The sequence below is a fragment of the Tinamus guttatus genome, unplaced genomic scaffold (assembly GCF_059628265.1).
Source record: "Tinamus guttatus ecotype Peru unplaced genomic scaffold, ASM5962826v1 Tinamus_guttatus_pri_ptg000377l, whole genome shotgun sequence".
NCBI lineage: Eukaryota > Metazoa > Chordata > Aves > Tinamiformes > Tinamidae > Tinamus > Tinamus guttatus.
In genome coordinates, this window is record NW_028288911.1 from 874226 (window position 1) to 899109 (window position 24884).

General features: G+C 41.7%; 2 protein-coding genes across 4 annotated transcripts; both read left to right on the top strand.

The window, feature by feature from the left end:
- Positions 1-7560: 7560 nt before the first annotated feature.
- Positions 7561-13483, top strand: TMEM129 (transmembrane protein 129, E3 ubiquitin ligase). Its single transcript, XM_088530515.1, has 4 exons — positions 7561-7785; positions 7886-8360; positions 11239-11398; positions 13172-13483. The coding sequence occupies exons 1-4, from the start codon at positions 7581-7583 to the stop codon at positions 13418-13420; spliced, it is 1089 nt and encodes a 362-aa protein (XP_088386641.1). The 5' UTR covers positions 7561-7580; the 3' UTR covers positions 13421-13483.
- Positions 13484-19267: 5784 nt separating this feature from the next.
- LOC104578443 (uncharacterized) lies at positions 19268-24020 on the top strand. 3 transcript variants are annotated; one of them, XM_088530526.1, is made up of 8 exons: positions 19268-19413; positions 20194-20325; positions 20908-21057; positions 21590-21724; positions 22317-22433; positions 22921-23025; positions 23447-23557; positions 23906-24013. In XM_088530526.1, exons 1-8 carry the CDS (start codon positions 19385-19387, stop codon positions 24009-24011), a joined length of 885 nt encoding a protein of 294 aa, XP_088386652.1. In that variant the 5' UTR covers positions 19268-19384; the 3' UTR covers positions 24012-24013. The 3 variants fall into 3 exon arrangements, 2 of the variants coding, with proteins under 2 accessions (XP_088386652.1, XP_088386651.1); XM_088530525.1 differs by having other exon boundaries at positions 19270-19413; positions 21587-21724; positions 23906-24020; XR_015913695.1 differs by having other exon boundaries at positions 19271-19413; positions 21587-21724; positions 23394-23557; positions 23906-24020.
- Positions 24021-24884: the final 864 nt, after the last annotated feature.

Here is a 24884-nt window from a genome sequence, read left to right on the forward strand (position 1 = left end):
GAGATCTAACAAAATTACAGCCTTTGCAAGGGGCAAATCACCATCATTTCTTCATTTTATTCATATGGCTTCATTACCACATCGTACACCAGTAAATAGCAACACAAATGTGTTTAGTTAAGGTGTGCTTAGCAGGAGGAGTTCTGGGCAAAATTATTCAATTTTTCTCTATTTTCTGCACACACATGGACTTTATGTAAAGGCTCATGCTCATATGTTTAAAACAGCCTCAATAATGCCTGTTTTATAGGCATTATTGGTACAAAAACTGGAAAAAAAACTTGTGAAAGCAATGTTTAAGGAATACATATTTTTATTAGACTAGATGTACTGGTAAAATCAGATCATCCTACATGGTCTTCTAAGCCTTTATGGATGTCTGATGTAGCAGATTTGGAACTAAAGTTTGCTTCACATCTAAGAACAGGGAAGAAGAAAAGAGAAGAAGATTTTATTTCTCTAACTTATTTTCCTTCTTAAACTATCCCATGCAAACTAACAGCTCACAGAACTTAACTGAGTCATCTTTTTGTTCTGCTTAGAGACCCCTCTGCAGCCTTTTAAAGTCAGTAGTTGCCTCACCAAGTATTTGGGTGAGGGAGAGGTTGAACAGAAAGACAAAAAAGGCAAAAAATACCAGATGACAGAAAGAATAGAGCAAGAATAAGGCACTGCCACTGCCCATCAAGAATGATTCCCCATAAGTGCATAATTATCAGTGAAACTTTAAGCCATTCCTTTCAGGATCATCAACTGGAGAAAATCATTTGAAAGGATGATTTGGTCCAGAAAGCCATCAAGTGCTCAAGAGCAAACACCTGAAATAGCTTCCCCCCACCTCACCCCCCCACCCCCCCATCCATCAACAAGCTCAGATCAGTCAAGATCCATCTGAAAATGGTGATTAAAGTCATCCTTCAGAAAGGCAACAAGAACATCCACACTAAGTTTTATATCATGTTCTGAAGCTTCCTGTCCATATGTTTAAATTCAAGTCCCTGCACACATTCTCCCACTTTACATCAGTTTGCTTCACTATGCACTGAACTCAGCTGCTTTGTCTGCAAGACGGACAACAGCAGACCAGAGTTTCACACTATCAGCAGTGGAACACAAACAATCACTAAAGCAGCAATAACAAGCAGGCTATGGCTGTATTTGTTGTTTCTTTATTTCTTTTTGAGTCAGACTTTAAGGCCAAGTTGTCTTATACATAAAATTTATATATATATTTTTATGACTTCTAAAATTTGAAATACTTGAAGCTTCACTACTTCCCATTATTCTTCCAAGCTAAAGCTAAGAAAACTGATCAAAAGCTGAATCTTTGAAACCCTCCAGTTACTTAATGTAACTAGCTTAAAAGCAAAGTCTAAGATGAAATTAAAACTGACAGTACCTTCCAACACAACCTCATAGAACCTCCCTTAACCATGGAAAACTTCAGCTTTATTATATCAAACTGTTTATGTACTGCTGCTAGATCAGATTAAATACCTAGCAAACCAGCAGAATGCACACACACATTTACCCAGTTTTACATATTAGAAACAAACTCCATGTTATGGAATTAAATCAAAGGGATTATTTAAAATATTTGCAGACAAAAGTTGATCTAGATTTTGTTTTCACAGCCTCATTAGCTAGCAGCTAATGAGGAATAATGAAAGAGATGAAAAGTTTTAAACTAAATTGCGTTGTTGTTGTTTAAGTGGTCAGTGTCCAATACATGGAAATTCATGCAGTGAAAGCCAGCAAGTTTTCCACTATGGTCCACATCTTTGCTAATAAAGATCCCAAAATGAAACTACTTCACATTTTAAAAGAATATTCATTTAAGCACAAGTGTCAATCTTTAACTCAATATTTAAAAGTCAATGTAAATCCAATGATAACAGGGAATTAGACCTCACATATCCACTATTTATAATATCAGGCTTTGCATAAGACTTGAAAAGGATGCTAGACCTCTTTAATCAGAGCTTCACAGCAGCTACTTAGGCCCTTATTCCCTTTAAGCAGCACTACCTAAAACACCATTGGATCCTCAAAAACCTAAAAAGGCTACAAAACATACAGAGAGACAGACTTTTTTTTTTTTGTACTTAATGAACTTGTGAGATCCTCTAGCAGTTGAGCTGCAGAGCACCGGCCTGCAGTGTCATGTGCACACTAGTGTTCCAGGTTTAAGAGCACCATTTGTGAACACTTAAACGACCCGAGATCCGTGCTGCCGTGACACCTGTATTTGTGCACACGCTTCGGTTCGCAGCAAACGCTTCCGGTAACAGCCTCCTTCAAGAGCATTTGCCCTCAGAGATCTTAGGGAAGAAGCGCCCTGGCCAGACCCCTCGGGAAAGGGAAGGGGCAGCGCAGACAGCCAGACGGGGAGGCCGGGCAAGTAAGGGCGCGACAGGGCGGCGTCTCGGCGGCGCCCACCCCCATGCACGATCCGGTACCTCAGCTACCCCCAGCGCCCCAGGACTCCTTCAGCCCCGCACCACCCCCAGGTTTAACGGGGTGTCCTTGAGACACCGCCATCCCCGCACCACTGCCAAACGCACGGGGGGGAGGGAGGGGTTCCCAAACCTCTCGAGCCCCTCTCCGAGCTCACAGAGAGCCCCCCAACTTCAGAGAATCGCTTAACACCCTAAACCCCGCAGCAACCCGCCAGCACTCAGAGCGCCCCCCCTCCTCCGCCATGGTCACAGGGGCGGTGGGGGAAGCAGCCCCACACATCCCATCCCACCCCGCCCCGGGCCTCATAGAGGGGACCCCTCAGCTCCCCGGTACAGAGGGAACCGAGCCTCCGGCCTCCAAGCCCCACATCATCCTCACAGAGGCGCCCCCGGCCCCACACCCCACCCCAAAGCTCCCGGAGTCTCCTCCGAGGCCGCCCACCCATCTTTATGGGGCGACCCACGGCGCCGCTCGGCGCCAAGATATCCCCCCTGCAGCCCCAGCCCGCCCGTACCTGCCGGCGGGCCCCGCCGCGCGCTCCGCTGCGGCACCGCAGAGCTCCCGCTAGATACTGCTGCGGCCGCCGCCACAGGATTTCAAATTTCAACGGCGGCCCCAGGCAGCCAATGAGCAAGCGGCGCCTAGAACGGTTTCGCCAATGGAAAAAGCATATTGGTGAGGGGGCGGGACCAGCCGCTGCCCCCTGGCCAATCAGCCCCCGCGGAAGGGCAAAGCGCGGAGTCTGCCGGGAGGTGCAGGGCGGGCGGGGTCATGGCGCGGGGCAGGGGTGCTGTGTTGAGGGGGCCGCGCGGCAGCGATGGCGGCGCCCGCAGGCATCCGCCACGCCGTCCCGCCGCCCAGGGGGTGCGGGAGAGCCCTCGAGTCACTGCCCTGCAGCCCCAAAGCGGGCCGCAGCTTCGCGCTGCCCTGCGTTAAAACAGCACAAAGGACATTTGTTGTCCTGCTGCACGCACACACGTATATATATGTATATATAAAATTAAAAATTCCATGTCATGGTCTAGTCTGGAGGTAAAAACAGTTCTCGATATATTGGCATCATTGGGCAGCAACAAGGGAAGTGAGCGGAATGCTCAAGTTTATGTATTCATCAATAAGGGGATTTCTCCACAGTTTGGCTGAAGAGCAGGACAAAGGGAGGGGAGACTGAGTGGAGCCATGAGCGAGTGGGACAAAAAGAGCCATCTGCAAGGAGATGGGGGCCTTTACAAAGGTGGGAAATAGGGCAATTCCCCCACATTCTTCAGCAACAGGGACAAAGGAGTTGGTGAGCTCAGGTGAGAACAGATGGCGGGAGGCCGGAGTTCGGTGTAGGCGGCCGGGAAGGCTGTAACTTCTGAGTACCTTGGCCAATGGGGAAAAGGAGAGGGCGTCCCTCGGCCGGGAAATTAGGATAAAAGGGAGGCTGCATCCCCCAGCAATTTGAGAGACCCCACAGGGATATGGCCTGTGGACTCTCCCTTTATTCGAATAAAGTTTCAGGACTCCTCTGTCTCCTTTTTGGACATTCAGTTCTTGACAGCGAGATTTTCCGCACAACTGGGGGCTCCTCCGGGATCCTTCCACCTTCTGGGAATGGCAGACGGCGATTGGAGTCGACGGCGCGCCTCACCATAGCTTTTGGTGATCGACTCCCTTCGACGGCAGCCTGCACCGGACGACTGATTGGGTTCCCGAGACTGTCCGGAGACAGACGAGAAGCGGATCGGGGGATCCGCAGGTAGGACCGGGAGGGGGTCCTCAAGGGGTCTGACGGAAGGGACTAGGTTTGAAGGAAAGGACTAGGTCCGACAGAAAGGACCTCCGGGTAGCACTAAGTCTGATGGAAAGGACTAGGTCTGAAGGAAAGGACTTCCAGGTAGCGCTAAGTCCGACAGAAAGGACCAGGTCTGACGGAAAGGATCATTGAAATCTCACTGGTGAGTACTATGGGACAGTGGGGAACAAAAGGGGTGACGACCCCGACATGGACATCCAGGGAGAGCAGCAGAGGGAAGCCAAAAGAGGATGCTGGGAAAAGGAGTGATGACCTCGACTTATCCCCATATAGTCCCTTGGGGAGACTTTTGAGGGTTTGGCATAACTTGTGCATTCCCCCAGAAATAACCAAGGAACTAATGATAAAATATTGTTGTTTTGTTTGGCCAGAATATAAGTTACCGGGAGGATTTAGGTGGCCCCCTGTAGGGTCGGACGACGATCCTAGTCTTTGTCAGGTTTTGTGCCAGTATCTCAGTGATACTGAGAAGGGTCTCATCGAGAAAGAATGTGCGCCAATATGGTTAAGGGCAACATCTAGAGGAATCTATGTAACAAAAGAGAGAGGAGAAAAAGGGAAGCAGGAATCTGAAGAAATGAAATAAAAAAAAAAACAGATAGGGAGGTGTGGGATGTCCTCCGGTACCTTCCCCCATCTTATCACCAAAATCTATCAGGAACCACAGCTCCTGTCCCCTCTCTACCTCCTGGTTCTAGCGACAGTGAAGAAAAGAGGAATGGGACATTTTGTCCCTTTCGCCCAAACTGTGATTGCAATCTGCTGAGGGGTTGGAGTTGATGGCTGAACTGGGAATGTCAATTGATATTGTGGGGGATGATAAAGAAGTCAGCACGAGAGGGAAGGAAAGGGTTACAACCTACTATTGAGTCCCTGCTGGAAGCAGGACTTTTGGAGCCATGTATGTCTCCATATAATACTCCCATTCTGACAGTCAAGAAGCCAGATGGAACCTATAGAATGGTACAGGACTTAAGAGCAATAAATGAAATTATCAAACCAAGACATCCCACAGTTCCAGATCCATACACTGTTCTAAACCAGATCCCCTCTTCACATCAGTACTATTCAGTACTTGATTTGAAAGACGCATTTTGGGGATGTCCTCTCACAGAGGATAGTAAGCAATATTTTGCCTTTGAATGGGAACAAGAGGAGGGAGGAAAAACAATAAAACAACAATTGATATGGACAGTTCTCCCGCAAGGATACACTGAAGCACCGGTCTTATTTGGAGAAGTCTTGCAGAAATATTGAAAGAGCTTCATGAAGGAAGCCATTGGGGCTCTAGAGGGCTGGCGGAAGCCTTCCTTAAAACCTCTGCTGCCCTTGGTCTTTTTGTTATTTGTGCTAAGGCCAGCAGCTGAGCCGCAAGAGAAGTTGCAAGTGAAGGACAACCCTGGGCTGTAGGCCCATTCCAACGATGCCAAGCAGACTTTACGAAGATGCCCTGCGTAGGGAGACTTAAGTAACTTCTGGTAATAGTATGTCAGTTGATGGGATGGCCTGAGGCATTTCCAACTGCCTCGGCAACAACTGGATCTGTAATTAAGGTGTTCTTAGAACAAATAATTCCAAGATATGGGTTGGTAGAGGCAATAGATTCAGACAGAGGCACTCATTTTACAGGAAAGGTCCTTCAAGGTGTCATGACTGCCCTAGGGATTCAATGGGACTTGCATACCCCTTGGCATCCTCAGAGTTCTGGTAGAGTGGAAAGGATGAATGGGAACATTAAAAAGCATCTTTTGAAATTGGTGTTAGAAACTAAGATGCCATGGACACGACTTCTACCATTAGCTTTAGCAAGAATAAGAGCAAAACCGAGGGGAGACATTCAGCTGTCCGTCCCCCTTTGAAATAATGTTTGGGATTCCCTGTCCTGCTAACACCCAACCTGGGAAGGAGGTGGGGATAAGTGATATATCTGGGTTGCTGGGTCTGTGGGAGTCCAGGAGGATATGAAGACTACCCATGGGTACTAGACCTACTAGACCTATTAACTAACGCAGGCTGTTAGTTAATAACCTATGCAGAGTCTGTTATGCTTCTAGAGATGAGCGTAGGGGTTTGTAAAAACAAATATTGTCCAAAGGAGGAAAAAAAAAAAAGAGGAGGGATTGAGCGGAATGCTCAAGTTTATGTATTCATCAATAAGGGGATTTCTCCACAGTTTGGCTGAAGAGCAGGACAAAGGGAGGGGAGACTGAGTGGAGCCATGAGCGAGTGGGACAAAAAGAGCCATCTGCAAGGAGATGGGGCCTTTACAAAGGAGGGAAATAGGGCAATTCCCCCACATTCTTCAGCAAGGGGGACAAAGGAGTCAGGTGGCCTTAGGTGAGAACAGATGGCGGGAGGCCGGAGTTCGGTGTAGGCGGCCGGGAAGGCTGTAACTTCTGAGTACCTTGGCCAATGGGGAAAAGGAGAGGGCGTCCCTCGGTCGGGAAATTAGGATATAAGGGGGCTGCGTCCCCCAGCAATTTGAGAGACCCCACAGGGATATGGCCGGTGGACTCTCCCTTTATTCGAATAAACTTTTAGGACTCCTCTGTCTCCTTTTCGTACATTCAGTTCTTGACAGCGAGATTTTCCGCACAATTGGTGGCTGAACCTTATAAAGCTGATATGAAGGCAGTTTCCCTGTGACATGCAGAGCATGTGGCCCCAGTGCCCTGTTGCTGGCGCAACCGCCCACGCAAGGGCCACCAAACCGGTATGAAACCCCGCAGGCGCCGCATTTCCTGTTTACTCCGGCCACTGCCGGATGTTTTCCCTGCGTAATCCACAGTTACGCAAGTTCTTTTTTTTTTTTTTTCCGAGCATAGGGAGATAAAACAGTTTGTGGTTATTTATTGTTGGGCCGGGGGAGGGGGGGCGGAATCTGAGAGAAACACTGATGCTCATAGCTCTTATTTGTGTTTCTTTAGCGACCGGAGACCACTTTTACTGTGTCCAGGAGCACTGACGCACACCTCAAAAGTTCTCTCATCAAAGACACCTTCAGTCTGCTTCCTGATGCTCCTGCAAGGAAAAACACCGCACAGAACTCCCCGGAAACCCACGCGGAAGCTCTTTCGGGGCCCAGCAGCCCCTTGCCTGCTTTGCACAGACGTTACCCCCCCCACGCAAGCGTGTTTCGGGCGCAGACGCGGGATCCGCCGCTTCCCCCGCGCGGCGCCGCTGCGGGCAGGGCGGCGCATGCGCCGCGTGACGCCCACGGGCGGGAACTACCGCTCCCAGGAGGCCGCGCGGCGGCGGCGGCGGCGCGGGAGGAGGTTGTGGCGGCGGTGGCGGCGCGGGCCGGCCGCGGCTGTGGCGCAGCATGGAGAGCCCGGCCGTGACCTTCACGCTGGCCTACGTGGTGTTCGCCGTCTGCTTCGTCTTCCCGCCCGACGAGGTGCGCTCGGCGGGGCTGACCGTGCAGAGCCTGCTGGGCGCCTGGCTGGGCAGCGAGGACGCGGCCTTCGTGCAGTACCACGTGCGGCGCAGCACGGGCACGATGCTGGCGCACTCCCTGCTGCCCCTCGGTGAGGCCCGCGGGACCCCTGCCCCTCCCGGGCTCCACGGAGGTGCCTTCGTGTGCGTGCTTGTTCCCTGAAAGTGCATCTTTTATTTATTTATTTGCAGGATATTACCTTGGTATGTGCTTCGCAGCCCCAGAAAAGCATCTTTGTTATTTTTACTTGGCTCCAAAGGGATGGAAAGCCTTCTTTTTTCTCGCTGTTCTCCTCCCAGCAGTCACCGGCGCCCTGGCGTATTACTGGTCGCGGAAAGGTTGGAATAATCACCCGCTAGCTCGGACGCTGGCTGTTCACGCGCTCCCGCAGTCGGGTTGGAGGGCAGTAGCATCCTCCATCAATATGGAATTCAGAAGAATTGATAAATTTGCTACTGGAGCGCCGGGAGCACGAGTGATCGTTACAGATACATGGGTGATTAAAGTGACCACCTACTGTTTACATGTTGCCCAGCAGCAGGACGTTCACTTGACGGTGACGGACTCCAGACAGCACGAACTCTCACCAGACTCCAACGTGCCCGTGCAGTTCCTCACCATCCGTGTTGCCAGTATTAATCCCTATGTGAAGGCGTTTGATATTCGGTAAAACAAAATACACTCCACCGTTATGCTATATGTGTGCTATTTAATAATGGAGTGCTTCTTGGAAGGTGTGAAGAACTGTAGGGTTTTGTCTTATAGGGTTCCTAAGAATAGTGGTGGAGGTAGGAGGAAATAAGTGGAAAAAATTGGGGTGAAAGATGGAGAACAGAAAAGAAACGGAGTGTCTCTCATCTCCCATTTTTTTTGGGAAAAGGAATAATGATTTGTGTAAAACTGGGCATTGCTCATCTATGACTTCCTTTTTCCTCCTCCTGCTTAAGACTCATAATTTAGTCTCTGATTGAAAGAGTCTTCACTGAATTGTAAACCAATTGCACTTAAAGTGAAACAAGGAAGTAATTTAAGGTCACCTTTGATTTGTGTATCCTAGTAGTTGTAAATCATGGAAAATGTCCTGGAGATTGTTAGTGCTTGTTTTCCAAGGGCCTGTGCTGTTCGTTTTTTTTTGTTGTTTTAGCAGTCCCTGAGCTTGACAAGAATGCAAGTTCTGCAGAAACTTAAAACAAGAATGCCCTTGGTTGGACGGATGCTGATACATGTTTTGATGTCATTGAAGGGAGTGCACAAAGCCATGCTTGTGTTCCTGAAACTATAAATTTGTAAAGATACTTGAGCATGTTTGCTCCAAAGCCCTATATCATGTAGTAGGCTGTTGGTATTACTAAAATATTAAGTTTTAAATGATAGACAAAATTTGACATAATGTAACAGTCATGACAATTTGAGTTTTTGTATACCAATAGCAGTATCCAGTTATCTTTTTTTTGCAGTTAGAATGGACACAATTTGAAGGAGATCAGGATCATGGAGTCTTACAGGTTTTGAGGAGAAAGCAAGAGTTCATGTAACAATTAACTTTTCTTAACAGATGACTGGAACATGTATTTAGAGGTAGTTAAAAGTAAAGTGATTACTAGACTGAACAGAGGAGTCCAGACAAACATGGGAAAGCTGATGGGATGATTGTGTTAGGTCCAAGTGAGCAGAGCCTGGAATGAGGGTTAAGGTAAGCATGACCGAATAAGAGAAGAGATTTATATAGAATTGTATAGGTGGTGACCAAACATCTAAGGATTTCTTCTGTGAGTGCTTCAGTGCCAGAATGATAAAACTGCATCCCCAATGGAGAAAATCAAGACTTCTTTAAAACAGTTGCTTTAGAGGAGAGGAGGAGTTTTTTCCTTTTGTGGATAAACAAATCAGTACCAAGAATAGGGTTTAAAAGGTCTTGTAGTAAGACTTGTCAGAAATAGCAAATCTCTACTAGAATACCGGTTTTAAGAAAAAGGCAACAGGACAAAATTGCCTGAGAGTATAGAATCATTTATTACCATAATTGGATACAGTGGAATCTTTCTGAAAGAAAAATGCCTTTGTGGAGACAGAGCACATTTCTCTCTGTTTTGAATGTGAGTTTTTCCTCTAGATGCAAAGGTCTTTGTTATTTGCAGAGGTAGTATCTATTAGCAAACAACAGTATTATCCTGTAGCACTTAAAACAGTGGAGAGCACCTGGAGCTGCAGCTCAGCCAGTGCTGCACTGTACCCTGTCTGTTCCTCAGGGAACTGAGGTAGAGGCAGGAAGAATGAGGGATTTCAGGGCAGTGTTCCCAGGTTCTTTCATGAAAGCTGTTTAATGAGTGGAAACATAGAGTTTAGGAGTCCAGAATCTGCAAATCAGATTCATTTCATAAATTTTGTTCATTCAGATTCAGTTTCATTAAAAAGTGTTCAGTGGCAAGAACATCTCATTGAAGGTCTGTAAAAGGCCTCGTGTGCCCCAGGCAGTCTGCGGACCTTACTTAAGAGACATTTACCGTAGCAGAAGTGACATAGTATGAAAACTGCCTCAAATCAAATTTTAGGTCTCATCCAGGAGCTCCATGTAGTTGTAAAATTTCCTTTATAATGTATAATTGTATCATAAAAATACAGAAGCTTGTTACTGATTAACATTATTTATGTTTATCTAAAAAATGCAACATATGATATATATGATATAATAACTAGTCTTTGTCCTCAGCAGCTTATAAACTAGAATTTAAATGTAATATAAATAAATAAGCATAAACAAGGAAGACAGAAAATGCAGTATTTAACAGTTTCTGCATGATTTATATACGTGTATATCTTTTGTTTAAACCAATTAGTTTACAAGTACAACTTTATTTTCATATGATGTTTTCACTGATCTCTGGTATGTCCTGTTGACAGTTTGACCCAACTATGAAGGAAGGGCTGGGCATAAATCCTGAATTTAAATATTTTATATCTGTAGGTTGAGGCAGGAGGACAGCATGTTCTGTTGTCCTCTTCTTCTGTTGTTAAATCTGTCCTGACCCAGAATGCCAGTCTTAAAGCTCTATCCCTTTCATAAGGGATGAAGGATTGTACTTTGAAAAAGAGCTCACGGTTTTGGGGTGTCACAGTCCAGAAGTCTCACGTGTGACATTCAGAAATGTATATGTAACTATTTGAATTGGTGGGAGTCTAGTGCTCAGCTCCAGAGTTAGGAGAAAATGGATGAGAAGTGGTTTAAGTTAAGCATGCTAAAATGACAGACAATTTTGAACATCTTGTCTCTATAGGTGCCTGCCAAAAAATTAAAACTAGAATAAAGGTATTTCATTTTTTTCTTTAATCTGTGAGAAAACAGAATAAAATTTATGTACATTTCTTTTAATAGCTTAACTGCCCCCCGCCCCTCAAAAAAAAACTTTTAAAATTTATTCTGACCAATCTTCATCAACCTCAACAGCTTTTCTGGCAATTCACTTTTCTGATGTTAACCTCTGCAATATACTGAACAAGATATTTGAATGGATAACCAAGGTAACCTTTTGTTCCATCTCTTCAGGTTGAATTCCACAGAGTATGGGGAGCTCCGTGAAAAGCTCCGTGCTCCAATCACTAATGCAGCCAATGTTGTGATCCATCAAAGCCTCAGTGATTTATTTCTAGAAACTTTTACATCTCTGGTGGAAATTAATCAGACATACCCTGCTCCAAGCAATCAGGTGAGACTTCTTTTTTTTTCACTGATGACTGCGATAATTCTGTAATAATTATTTTAAATATAAGTGAGCCTGTGATTACTGTCTCATAGCTGTATTTGCTTATGGCTCACCTTCCAATTCAGTAAACATATAATAAATATAATTCTGACTTCTTTTTCTGTGCCTTCTGCTAGAAAGCTAACTATATTATGAGCATTAAGTATTTGAGAAGTACTGTAATGGAAAATGTTCCTATAATGATTTCTATTAACCTTTTACCTGAGACATCTGGAAATGTTTCCAGAAAGTTTATGGGGTGGTAGAGTCATAGGTGTTGTTGTGAAGTTTTATCCAGTACAGCCTGATATTCTAGAAAGCCAGGTTTTGCTGGTCGTTTCCTGTAATAGATTAATGATTCTTAATTGGGACTCACTTTGATTGTAAATAAGAAATATGGAATACCTCCTTCAGTAATATTTAGAGACTTGGTGATTATAGTATTTGTGTTGCAGTCAGAAATGTGACTAGAGCGCCGTTCAGTATATTGAACTAGCTCTGGTTACCTTGCAGTGTGGCTGTTGCAGATGCTCCAGCTGATGGAGTGCGTACTTCTTATTGCAGGCAGTCTCAGGCAGCTTACATGGTGCCCTCACTGCATGGTTACATGACCCAGCTAAAATATAGCTATGTTTGTTCATAGCGTGGTTCATAGCATCCAAACTGCTGTGAAAAAGGGCTGTTCATTCTAAAAAAAAAAAAAAAAAAAAAAGACCCCATATTTTAGAGAGTTGCTTTCTTGCAAAGGCTTTTAATTTCTGACACATTTAAGTATAAACTTAGTACTAAGTTTTAGACTGATACCAGGTGGTAAATAACAACAAAACTATGACATGGAGATTAAAAATACAGTGTGGGATCTTCCCATCTTCTGAAGCTCCATAAGCTTAAAAAGTTTCAATATTGGAGCTTTGTCTGCCTAAAGCCTATGTTAGGCCTCTATTTCACAAGCTACAAGCTCAGACAGCTTCTGAAAGAAAGCAATCCCTTCCATAATGAAGCTGACTATTTGGCTGAGTGGACACTTGAGTTGACAAAGGAAGAGGCAGTGTGGAGATGGGACCTACAGACCACACGGTCTTACTACTAGTAAAGATCTTAGGAGAATAAATCAAAAATACTAAAACACCTTAACAAGGTAAATAATGTGTGAGTGTTTTATAAGTGTAAAAATAGATATTGTTAGGTTCATTTCTCAGAGCTTTCAGGTCTCCTTGCATGTTCGGTATATTGGGTCTTGAACTTTGTACAAAGGTGTTGGAGAGCTCTGGCTGGACAACCCATAGTACATGTGAGTTACTGTTTATTCGTTAGCGAAATAGCTTCCCTATATGCAAATGCAAGTTCATGTGATTAACTGTGAGTTAATCCATTAACTGTGTGGAAACAACACTTGTTTAGCTTACCTTGGCTGCTGTGTTCTGGAAACAGATCCAGAGAGATATGGAAAGTTTGCTTACAGTCATTTATTTAATCTGCCTCACGTAGCAGTTATGAATGTTCGTTGTGTAAGGAGTTACTTTGTTCTTATTCGTTAACACGTGTATGCCTATAAAATGACTCTGAGGACGGTATCTGGTGTTCGGTATCTTTTGGTGGGGCAGTTCTGCCTTGAGGCTCTGTCCAGCTCAGCTTCCTGCTGTGCTCAAGTGGAGATAATTTTCTAAGAGCCTTTGGAAAGCAATAAAAGAAGCAGTCTGTGCAGTTCATTGTGTTGACATCCTTCTTCTCCCCCAGGAACTGGAGCCGTGCATAGGGTGCATGCAGACTAACGCAAATATCAAGCTCATCAAGAACTGCCAAGAGCCAAACGAAGGAGAGTGCCAGCAGTGCTACTGTCGTCCTATGTGGTGCCTCACCTGCATGGGTAAATGGTTTGCCAGCCGGCAGGACCAGCAGCACCCAGAGACCTGGCTCTCAAGCCAAGTGCCTTGTCCAACTTGCAGAGCCAAATTTTGCATTTTAGATGTTTGCATAATACGGTGAACAATATTTTTATATGTTTTAACTTTTAAAATTCAAATATATTTTGAGTGGGCTTGGCTGAAAGGTCTGTTAGCTTTGTTTCTTACCGTTCACATTCTACATAGGTGCAAACTCCAGAGCTTTCTTTGACAGCCTTGAAAATAGGAGCCCATCTTCTTTTCATTTTCTCTTCACTTTTACTTTAATTCTTATTTTTTTATTCACCAAATACATAATTTCTGAATCTTTTTTCTCTCTCTCTTTCTCAAAGATATTTTTCTTTCTTATGTCTTAGATGGAATAAAGGTACCCATTGATGTTTTAGGTACTGTTTTTAAGTTTTAATGTTGGTATTTTGATCCTTTAGTAAAGGGCTAACTGAAAAAATGCTGTGATTAGATTTCATTGATACCTTTATTCTTTGATCCATCAGCAATATTCATGTTGATCTTTGCAAGTGTTCACCCAACCAGTATACCAGATATGTTTCTCTGCTGGTCCTGTTCACTTAGAAAGGGACAAGTTACAACAGATTAAGGAATTTAATCCCTAAAGATGTGCAGCTTGTGCAGGGACCTTGTATTTCATTAATCTGCCTCTACCTTGTTCTTTAGTGGATGCATTTATTTCAAACAACAGAAGAATTCAGAAATGTACCATGTTTACCTGCTGATGTTGTGCATAGAATCTGTTGTAGTTAAATGTTCCTGGAAGGTACATTGCCTAGGGTTTCAGTGCTCTTCAGGTGATTTTTTTTTTAATATATTTGAAGGAAGTGCAGCAAATGTTTGAACTGTTTAAATATTCAGTAAGAATGCTCAGCTATTTCAAAGCCTGTAAGATTTTCTAAGTATGTAATCAGTAAGTTACCAGTACAGGTGACATGCCAGTGAATAATTGCAAAAGTCTTAATTACCAGGATATCCAAGGCTGCTTTGAGCAGAAATAGGAAACAGGACATTATAAATGGTGCAAGTACTGGAAGTGCAACCATGAAATGCTTCACTGAAGTCTCAGCCTAGCTGTAGGTTACACGGTGAAAACACCAAACTGCACTTAGGACCAGACAAACCAGGATGTGGTTACATGTGTTGGCTGCAAGTCACATTTTGGATAAAGATATGGATTTGGATATAGATTTGGCAGCATCGTATAAGAACTGACCCATAACTTATATATTCTATATATGTGTATGTATTTTCTAATCTGCACTTGAAAGGCCAGACTGCTTGGGTTAAGGACACTAATCACCTGAGCATATCTTAGTTGTTTCATATGCAACGTTTACTATGCAATTGTCTGTACTACCTATTAATCAGGATATTTCTTCCTGTTCTTCATTTTGGATTACTACTACTGTGCTTTGGAGTGAAAACTTGATACTTAGACTGGCAGTATGGATCTGTCTCTTTCCTACATACAACTTAGATGATGTTCATTTGCATAGGACAAAGTTGAGGCCTTGAATTTCAGACAAATCTGTTGACAAGTTTGAAAAAATAATTAAAAAAAAATGGGGCACTGATCAGTGATTGAATCTAAGATTTTTCCAGTACTTTTGTGAGAGTTATTTGTAATTTTGAAATGTCTATCTGCAGGTTTGTTTTTTTTTTAATCTGTGGTAGATTCTAACTGGAACAGGTGATGTCATCTGATATTTACCTCCTCAAAATACAGTACCCTTACAAATAAGGTTTTTGTACTGTTTCTTCAGTTTACATAAAGTGTCACAAATATAAGGAATATGGTCCTCAAAATAGTTGTAGAAGGGAAATGAGGCTTATGGACCTGTGGCTCTGCAACTGACAGGCGTTCAATTCCTACATCTTTTATTTCTGATTGGAATAAATATATCCATTTAATACTAGGATGTTTGAAGTTTAAATTGTAAAGGCCTTGAGAACCTTAGAATATAGACACATGTAGTTGCAGATGTTTTATACAAGAAAAATGGGTTAATTGCAGTATCTTATGTAGTAAGAGCTTTAGTCTCCCAATTGCTTGTGCATTCATGTCCTTAAATATTTTTTTTCTTTGAATTAATTGATTCATTTCATTGGAACTTTTATTCATCTTAGTTCTTGTGTCAACATGACAGTATAACAAAAGTTGTATCCATAAATGTAGAATATTCTTGCATCTTTTCATGGTAGTGCCCTGTCCAGAGAAGTGCCTCTTAGAAAACTTAGTAATAATTACCAGAATAAAAGGATGATTTATAATTATAATGGTGCCTGGCTTATATTCCTAAAATAAGCATTTTCTCTTCTCAAGTTCCAATTCTCAAAGTAGTCTGGCCTGCCTCTAAGCTTCTTAAACTTCTTAAAGGCTATTACAGAACCAACTCGTTAAAAATCCATATGAGCTCTATCATCTCCTTAGAGATGATAGAAGAAACCAAGACTTCTAACTGCATAGGAAATGTTATATCTTATTTGAGTTGCATAATTCACCAAACATGAAATAAATATTAAAAGAGATATTTGGCTTTATGATTGCTTCAAGTCATCATTCCAAAAAAACATGTGTATGTCTGGATCTTTTCTGGAGAAGGTCACTGCTTGCAGGGAAAATAGATACATTGCCTCCCAACTGATCAACATAGGCTTCATAAATATTAGAAAATTTGTCCTTATAGTCTAAGAGAAAATGATAAAAGTAATGTTCTGGGATAATATATTTCTTTAACAAATAACAAATTCTCGAACTATTAGTGATTTAAAGCTGTTTTATTTCAGGTGTGTTCATGCTTTTCCATGTCACTGATTTGTAGATAAACAATGTTAGTGTACTGAATTATATTATGTAAATGTAATTGTTAATGATATTACCATAATACCATCTACTATGGATGCACAGTGTCAGTATATATACTCCATACATATGTATACATATATAGCCCAATTAAGCACTTCAGTTTAACACGGGCTATTGCTATATGTGTCATTGCCACTGCTATTTCTAGGATTGCAGCATTCCAGATGATATTGGCAAAGCATTTGATTTTGCCAAGCATAATCTGTTGGTCCACGACAGGCATTTTATCCTACCAGGATATATTTTGAATTTTATCATACCTTCGCTATGAACGCAGCTCGTTATGAGGCTTGCCATAATTTGAGACCAGAAAACCTGGTGGTTTGTGATGACTTCCGTGGTTTTGATGCATCGAAGCTCTACAGACAGCGCGTATGTGCTCTTCCAGTCAGACTAAACCCAAGTAATTCATCATAGACTTGAAGTTCTGAGTGCCACTTCCTAAGAGGGACTTCTTGCTTTTATTTATATATATATATATAAATATATATATATAAAGCTATTTAAGGAGAAATGAGTATTAAAGCTCTGACAAACACTATGAGAAACTTTCTTCCAAAGATACACTGCGGGTTTTTTATTTGTAGGGAGCATTTTTTACCCAAATAAGTATCTATTTTAAAACTGATTTTTATTTGGATAGTCTTTAAGCCCAAGGCTTAATGTCCATTTAAAAACTGAATAAAAGCACGATTGTATGGGAGGCTTTTGGTTTTCATTTTTATTTTTACTGTGACAACTGTGTATGGGATGTAGATCGGAACCAAGAATGCAAAGGAGACGCAGGAAGCAAGGCAGGAAATATCTACGTGTGTAATTTAAAATAAAAATAATTAACAAAAATAAAGGAAACAACCGCGCGCCCCGGCCCGGCCCGGCCGCTGTGCGCATGCGCGCGGCCCCTGCGCACCCACCCCGCGGCCGGCAGGGGCCCCGCGCCTGCGCGCTGCGTGCCGGGGCGGGGGGGAGGGCAGCCATGTTGGGCGGGCGGTGCCGCCCGTCGCGGCCATGTTGCGGGGGCAGCGGCGGGGCGGCCGGCGCTGCGCAGGTCGGGGCTGCGGGAGGCAGGGGAAGGGCCCGGCGGGTCCGCGTTGCTCCCTCAGGGCGGGCGGCCGCGGGGGCGGGGCGCGGAGGCGGCCTGTTGCTTCCCGGACGCCTGGGCCCGCTGCCCGTGGGGGAGGGGCCGGGGCCCTGCGGGGCAGAAACGCTGTTTAGCTGAAAAGCGACGTTTTTTGTGCTTATCCGCTCCGGGGGTGGTGGCCGTCCTGCCGGCTTTGCCCTAGAAGGCGTGTGTTGTGCTTAATAAAAGCTGAAAGTGTTTTGCTTAATTATCTGACATCTGGTATAAATTAAGGAATTAAGAGTGAGCAGGAAGCCAAGGAAAATGTAGCTGACTCTTGATTCCGAAGTAATTTGTACTGCTACTGCACCGTTTGTGAATGCCCTGCGCTGTCTTCCCCGCAGCTGTCCCCGGTAAGGAATTTACTGTCTGAAATGTTTCTGCTTGAGTATTTGCCCTGCTTCTCTGCTCTTAGACATGTTCTCTCCTGTGTTATGACTTTGCTATGTGTTTGGGTTCTCTAAATGTTTAGTGCTGCGTATATGCGACCCGTTGTGCTGTGGTCTGTGAGTGCTGAGCGTGTGTCAAGTCCACAAGGTCCTCAGTCCCCACAAACCCCTTCTAGATCCCAAACAGGGGAAGTGTAATTTCATTGTTAATTAAAAATTAACGGATTAAAGCTTAGCTGCCCTAATTGCATTAGTTAAACACCTTGGTGATTGAATTGGCTAACGCCTCTATTAAGTTAGTGTTTCTCGAGTAGGCTGTAAGCTGATGTAAATCATATATATCTGTAAGCCAAAGTAATCAATGTTTTGTAATAACAAGCGATAATAAATAGGTTGTTATATTTTTTTTGAATAGGTTGCAAATGAAAATTACTATTTTCTAGTTCTGTACAGCCTCCACACCACTGCTTTCCAGAGCAGAAACTGGAACGGTTCAGGTTGTTTGGTGTTTGGTGAATTATCTGTCTAGACATTTAGATTGCTAAGTGGGCTGGTGAGAAATAAACACAGAGTTTGTGTGAATCTTCACAGTACAGTGAAGAAACTCCTGTCTTTAGGAATCAGGCAAAACTTTAGATATGATCGAATGAACTTTTTATAATGACATAGAACACAGAGTAAGCAAATGATATCCTCATTACATGAACATAGACCATACAGTTTAGCAAACTAAAATTCACGTTACTAAATTGGCAAGTATTTTGTCTGAAAGGGAGTACCTGTGTTATATACCAGGCCAGCAGTTAGAAACCCTTTTCTGCTAAAATCTTCTGTATTAGAAAGTGTCCCTAGTAAAAATACATTGGTAAGTTTTCTGCTTGTGGATGTGTACTTATCTGTGTGTAGACAAATGGCGATGTTTGTCTTTTGCTCTGTCAGCACGCTCAGTCCATTCAGTATCAGTGGTGCTCTATTTTTTTTTTTTTGCTTAGTATAACACTTTTGAAACGGCATTTTGAGAAGGTGTAAAGTGTTACTGGTGTCTGACAAAATACTAGTTTTGCTTATGTGATGGATTGCTTATATTTCTTATAGCATTTATGCTGTCCTTTACAATGTTCTTTGCTCATCACTGACTGCAGTGTTTAGACTGTTTTGTTTATTTTTCCTCGAGTAATTTCAAGTATTGTGATCTTTGATAGAACTAAGGTATTGGAAAAAATCCTAAGTATAATGGAGAGGAGTATTCATGTTAGTTGAGCTGGGAATATTTTTAGAGGTTGTCAGCTCTATGATTCTGATATGAATTTTACTGCATGATCGCTTTCTTTTCCTGCGAAGTAGAACTGATTGTTACCTTATTGTGTTGCTGAAGGTGACTTAAGATGAGATTTCTTAAAAACATCTGTTCATCTGTACAGTGATATGGAACAGGAGCACTCCCATGGCCAGTTGTGGATAATGGTAGCTTGCTAGACTGCACTAGCTTTTTTATTTGTAAAGCTGCATTTGATAATATTGAAGTTTCCATCAGTTAACTTGTGAACAACAAATGTTCACGTAGAGATCCAATTATTTTCCAGCCCTACAATATCAGAATACTCTAAGCCTCTTTAAAGTTGCCGGTACTGGGAAAGAAGAATCTAAGAAGGCAAAACCATGAGGACATCAAATAAAAAAATGACAAAGTGAGTATTATGTAATTATTAAACAGGTGCTTTGATTTTTATTAACAGTCATGACTTCCAACTACTTCACATGCATTGATGAAAATTTGAAACACCTCGGGCAGGAAGGAGGTGTCCTAAATCTTGGCTTCTTTCTTTATCATACCATGGATTTCACTCCATTAAGTTGCCCAAACTGTTTCATTTCAAGCCTGAAGGAAACTTGAAGGAGGGAGAGCACACAGACTTTTTTTAATATTAAAAGCTGTTTGTGCAATCATTGCAGATTTTGGTTCTTTTTGGGGCTAAATTGCATATTCATTAGTTTTGCATAAGAGAAATACTGAACAGTGAAAGGAGGAATGAAAAGCAACATTCTAGCCTAGAGAGAGAGAGAAATGGCTGTAGGATCCTTCAAGCTGATCTTTTATGTCATTCATCTCTGTTGTATTGTTCGTGTTGTTAGAGTTTTGTCTTGTGTAGTTTTGTTTGCCCTTTTTTTTTTTTTCTTATTAGAAGACTGTTACATGTATGCTCAAATCATCTATCATTTTCTTACAGAACTAGCCCTAAACTTCGAGTTAGGCAACTGTACTACTGATATCCTTAGATACATGTTAACTTAGAACAAACCTGAGCAATTAGATGAGCTTGAAAAGCCTAATCTGTTCTAGTGGTGCATTTGGTCGGTGTCACCATCACTTCCGTGAATGAGTCCCTGCCATCTATCAGAGTATGTGTGTACATAACTTACTGTGACACTACGATTAACTTGATGCCAACTTTTATGTTCCTTTAAAGTTCCATTTCAAACGATTCCCCTAATCCAGTGGAAAGGGAAACCGATGAGGTGGTTCTAAGGAGAAGGCAAAAACAGATTAATTTTGGAAAGAACACGCTTGCCTATGACAGATACATTAAAGAAGTTCCAAAGTAAGTTGCACTGAATGTTGCAAACTTCTGCGTAAATCCTTATCTCCTGACTAAATGTAAAACAGACTGTGACTTTAGTTCACTTAAAATAATGACAATAAATGAATGAAACTTCTGCACTAAAGCAACTTTAAAGCTCAATGTGGTGCTTAAGCACTGTTAGTACTGTCATGTTTCGCAGTAAGCATGTTTTAAATAAATTCTTCCTTGTTCGGTTCCCTGTGAAGTTTTCGGTAACTGTGCTGCTAGGCTGGTATGAAGTTAATTTATGTTGGGAAGTGATTGTTTTGAATGAAGTTTGAATCAAACTGCACCTGCTCCAGGATGGTATGGCTATAACAACAGGATTATTTGGTACCGGAGATACAGTTTTAGTGACTCTCCAGCTATTGTTAGTTGTTGCTCATATGTTTCTCTTTTGAACAACTAAAATAGATATACTCTAAAACCTTAAAGTTTTAACAGAGTGTTTTATATATTGAGCAAGGATCAGTGGACTAATCTGATAGACTGAGGATTCTTTTGAAGAAAGAAAATAATATACTGAAATGTAACTTGCAGTGTGCTTTGTTTGTTTTTCAGGAATCAACGAATACCAGGAGTTCACCCTAGAACTCCTAATAAATTTAAGAAGTACAGCCGAAGATCGTGGGACCAGCAGATCAGGCTGTGGAAGATAGCACTGCATGCCTGGGATCCTCCTGAAGAAGAAACCTGGGATCTGCAGCCAGTGTGTGTATGGGTGAATTAGTTAGCACTGCTCTGTTGCTTCAAAACACAGTTCTGTATTTCCTCTGGAACATTCCTTACTTTGGAGCAAGACAAGGAATGGGGCTCAGGCTTAGAAAAGGGGGTCATATTCAGTCTTCTGATCTGCTGAGTTTTAAAAGGATTTTATATCTTCTGGAGAAGATAGTGGCAACTGTATTCATGTTGGAAAGGCTTTAAATTTTTAAAAAAACCTTTCAAGTTTCTGCAACAGTGCCAGCTTCAATAACTAACACCTAATATTTAACAAAATTTGGAATAATAAATTGGGAGGAGAAGGTTGAATTGAATTCTTAGCACTGTGCCAATAGCTTTAGCTGTTTTGTCCTCTGTGGTGGAAGTTGTGACCATTTGCACCATCTGTGTACTGTATGAAATCTATTAACTGCTGCAGATCAGCTCTCTTGTGATGGGAGGGATAAGCTAGGCAGGTAGTATTTAATTTTCTCTCTCTTTTTTTTTTTTTTTTTTTTTTTTGGGCTCCTATTTTCAGTAGTACAGAACCTTCAAGTAGTTCCCAAGAATGGGTCTACAAAGATCAGGATGATTCTGACTGCCCAGTGTTTGATGAAAAGCAGAAGAGAAATGAGTGTGAAGATCAGTGCAAACAGACAGATTATGCACCAGAGAGGTATGAAATGAAGTTTTGTGATAGTGCATATTGCTAGTGGTTTGTTTGTTTTGTTTTCTTGGGGAGAGGAGAAATGTTTAATGAGGGAGCAGTTATTCTTCTGTCTCCCCTGGCACTTCCACTACTGAATATAATCTGTCTTTGGTCCGAGGCACTGAATGTGCAAAAGTACCAGCATTGCAGATCTGCATCATTAATAGTACAAAATGTTCTTCCTGCTTGTCTGTTTATATAGTAGCGACGTGTCTTTAACCAAAGTTGGCAAATGCTGAAAATAGGGTATCTTCTTTGGAAGCAAGACTGTCAATCCTAAATAAAGGGGCTATGTATATGGGGCTGGATGTGTCTCTGCTTCCAAGCTCAGCAGAGTTTCGCTGGCAGTTATGAAAATAGAGTTTTCAGAATACAGTCAGGTGTTCACAAAATTTGAATGTTTTCTGAGATGTTGCTTTTGCTGTAACTTGTGAGTCTTGCTTCAGGGAAAAAGCTCCTCGTGTTGTATGTGCCCTTATTTTGCAGAACTGTGATAGGAATTTAGACACAGATGATGGAAGTAAGTTTTGTATGTAAAATCCTTGTATTGCTTTTGCAGCCCCTGTTCTCCCGATTCTTCTCCAGTATGGAAACGCAGAAAACGAAACAGTCCTAACCCCTTTGCAGGCTTAAAGGGCGAAAACCATTATGTGCATATGTGCCACACACTGGAAGGGTATGAAAGGGGTCTCTGTATGGGAGATCCCATTTTGAACTGGCTTTTGGAATATTGCTGAGATTTAGTGCTTTTCCAGCTCCTCTATTGCTTAATAGCTTTAGTCTAAATGTATTTACATTCTAATGAGGAAAGGAAATCATGCTGGGATAACCGCAGTGACAAATGTTTACAAAGATCAAGGAAATTTTTTTTTTTTCCTCCCCTGCTAACTGCAGCATAAAAAGTCATCCTGTAAATGGGAAATGACAGATTAACTACGTTGAAGAGGCACAGTTTAATTGTATACATAATGCTGTCAGGATCACGAAACTGGAACAATGTTCTGGGAGGATTAATTGCCTTTTGTTAAGTAGCTTAGCAAAAGTATTCATATAGGTGTGTTTTTCTCCACGCTGGCATTTCCCATAATTCTTCTGAGGAGATGAGAGCTAAATATGAGGAACAAAAAGCTCAGTAGTTTTAGACCTCCTTTCTTTCTTTCTAGTCTTACTGAATCAGGACACCAGGAAGCTTTTTCAAGGTGTTCAGAGTGGGGAACCTCATGTGAAAGTGGTGAAATAATGACAATACAGCATGGTATAGAAGTAAGGTAAATACTGTAATAGTAATAATCTCTGTAATGCTTGTTCTGTGAAGCTGCCCTTGGCTTTTTTTTTTTTTTTTTTTTTTTTTTTTTAACCCTTCTGGTGTGTGTGGGGTGTGTGTTTTGTACTGCTTTCCCCTGTCCCCAGTGCTTCCTGCTGGTTTGTTTGGTTATTTTTGAGACTAGTCAAGTAGTTGAGGAACAATATGATTCCCTTCTATTCTTTTCTGCAGCTTCTGCTTTTAGCTAATCCTGCAAGATGCTGCGCTGCTTTTACCTTTTCTTGTCTTAGGGAAAGCTTTTCCCAGTGACTGCTCATGCCTCTTACTTGCTAAGTCTTAGCACCTGAAAACTTCTTGTCTTTGTTTCCTCAGAGATGAAGCTGTTTTGTAGCTGACTACAGAGGTGGTTATTTGTTTTTATGCAGTGACCAGGTTCCAGCCAGTTGTTCTTCTGCACGGAATGATCAGAAAGAGAAAAAATCCGGCCTTTTGCAGGACAGCAATATGTACAGAGACTCAGACTGCAGGCTTGAGAGGTATAAAAGCCTGTATATTAAGGCTTTTTTACATATTAGAAGTGTGTCATCTTATTACTGTATTTCAAACCAAAATTTTATTAGACGTATGTATCTCTGCTGTTCTCATCAGGGATGTTTTTGCCTGTATTTGCTCTGTGATAAAATTTTGTCTTTAATGTTTGTCTTTAATGTCATTGCAAACTATAGGCAGCCTTATAAAATATAGTTACAAGGTGTTGATTTAGTACAGTGTATTTTTATATAAAAGGTTATTATCACAAATTCAACTGCTGGGTTGTTGAATGGAACTAGAGATATAAGAGGAATATATATATATATATATATGCATATATATTTTATTTGTAGGCTTAAACTTTGCAGCAGTTTATTGGAAGGACATCAGTCAGAATACCCTGAGAGGGAATGGGGAAATGCAGGTGTTGAAGATGAGATAATAAGGAAAAAAATCTAAATTGCAAGGTTAGTTCATGATGTGTATTTACTTGATCTATTCTGTTTCAGTAGCCCATCAACACAATCCAATTCTTCATAATCAGTTCAAGCAGATCAGAGCTTCTCTTACTCCTTTATTTCGTAGTCAGTATTTCTTCTCATCTTCTTGCCTTTAATGTATAACTTCTTTTAATTAGGCACTACTTCTTAGTAAAATGAAATGTTTATCTGTTCAACCAGCAAGCATAATATTTACTATTTTATAACACTGTTTTTTTAAGTTATTTCAGGAGCAGATTTTCTGCCTTGAATGTTTTGTAGTGAAGTCACAACTTTGCATTTGCAGTAATACTTAATTAAATTACTTTGGGAACAATTAAAAATTATTCAGATTCCTTTGATCCGTTTTAAGGATAGTGTTTTGAGTCAAATATCCTTTATTGACAAAGGTAATCTTTTATGTGATTGAATTCAATCTTTGATCCAATTCAGATTCTGAAATATTGTGGGTATGTTTTGAATGTTTTTTCAACAGTCATTGTGGAATAATAAAGTCAAATAAAAATTTTGCACAGAACTAGTATTATACTAGGTAAGTTTTGTCAAATGCTAGTGGAAATAAAAGGAAAGGTGGGACTTTACTAAAAAATTATATTAATAGCAGTTTTTTCTGTTAGCTTCGTTGATAACCCTTTTAAACTAAATTCTTTATTAGTATGAGTAAGACAATATGGGTTATTTTTCCAAGTATTAATTCAATATTTGAAAATATCCAGTCTTTCTTTGTATATAGAAGTATCAAAGGAGAGATTTTTCTCCTGTGATGCAATGATTTGAAGGCTGGGGATATATTCTGGGATCAACAGATCAAGCCTTGGAAGACTGGTGCAGT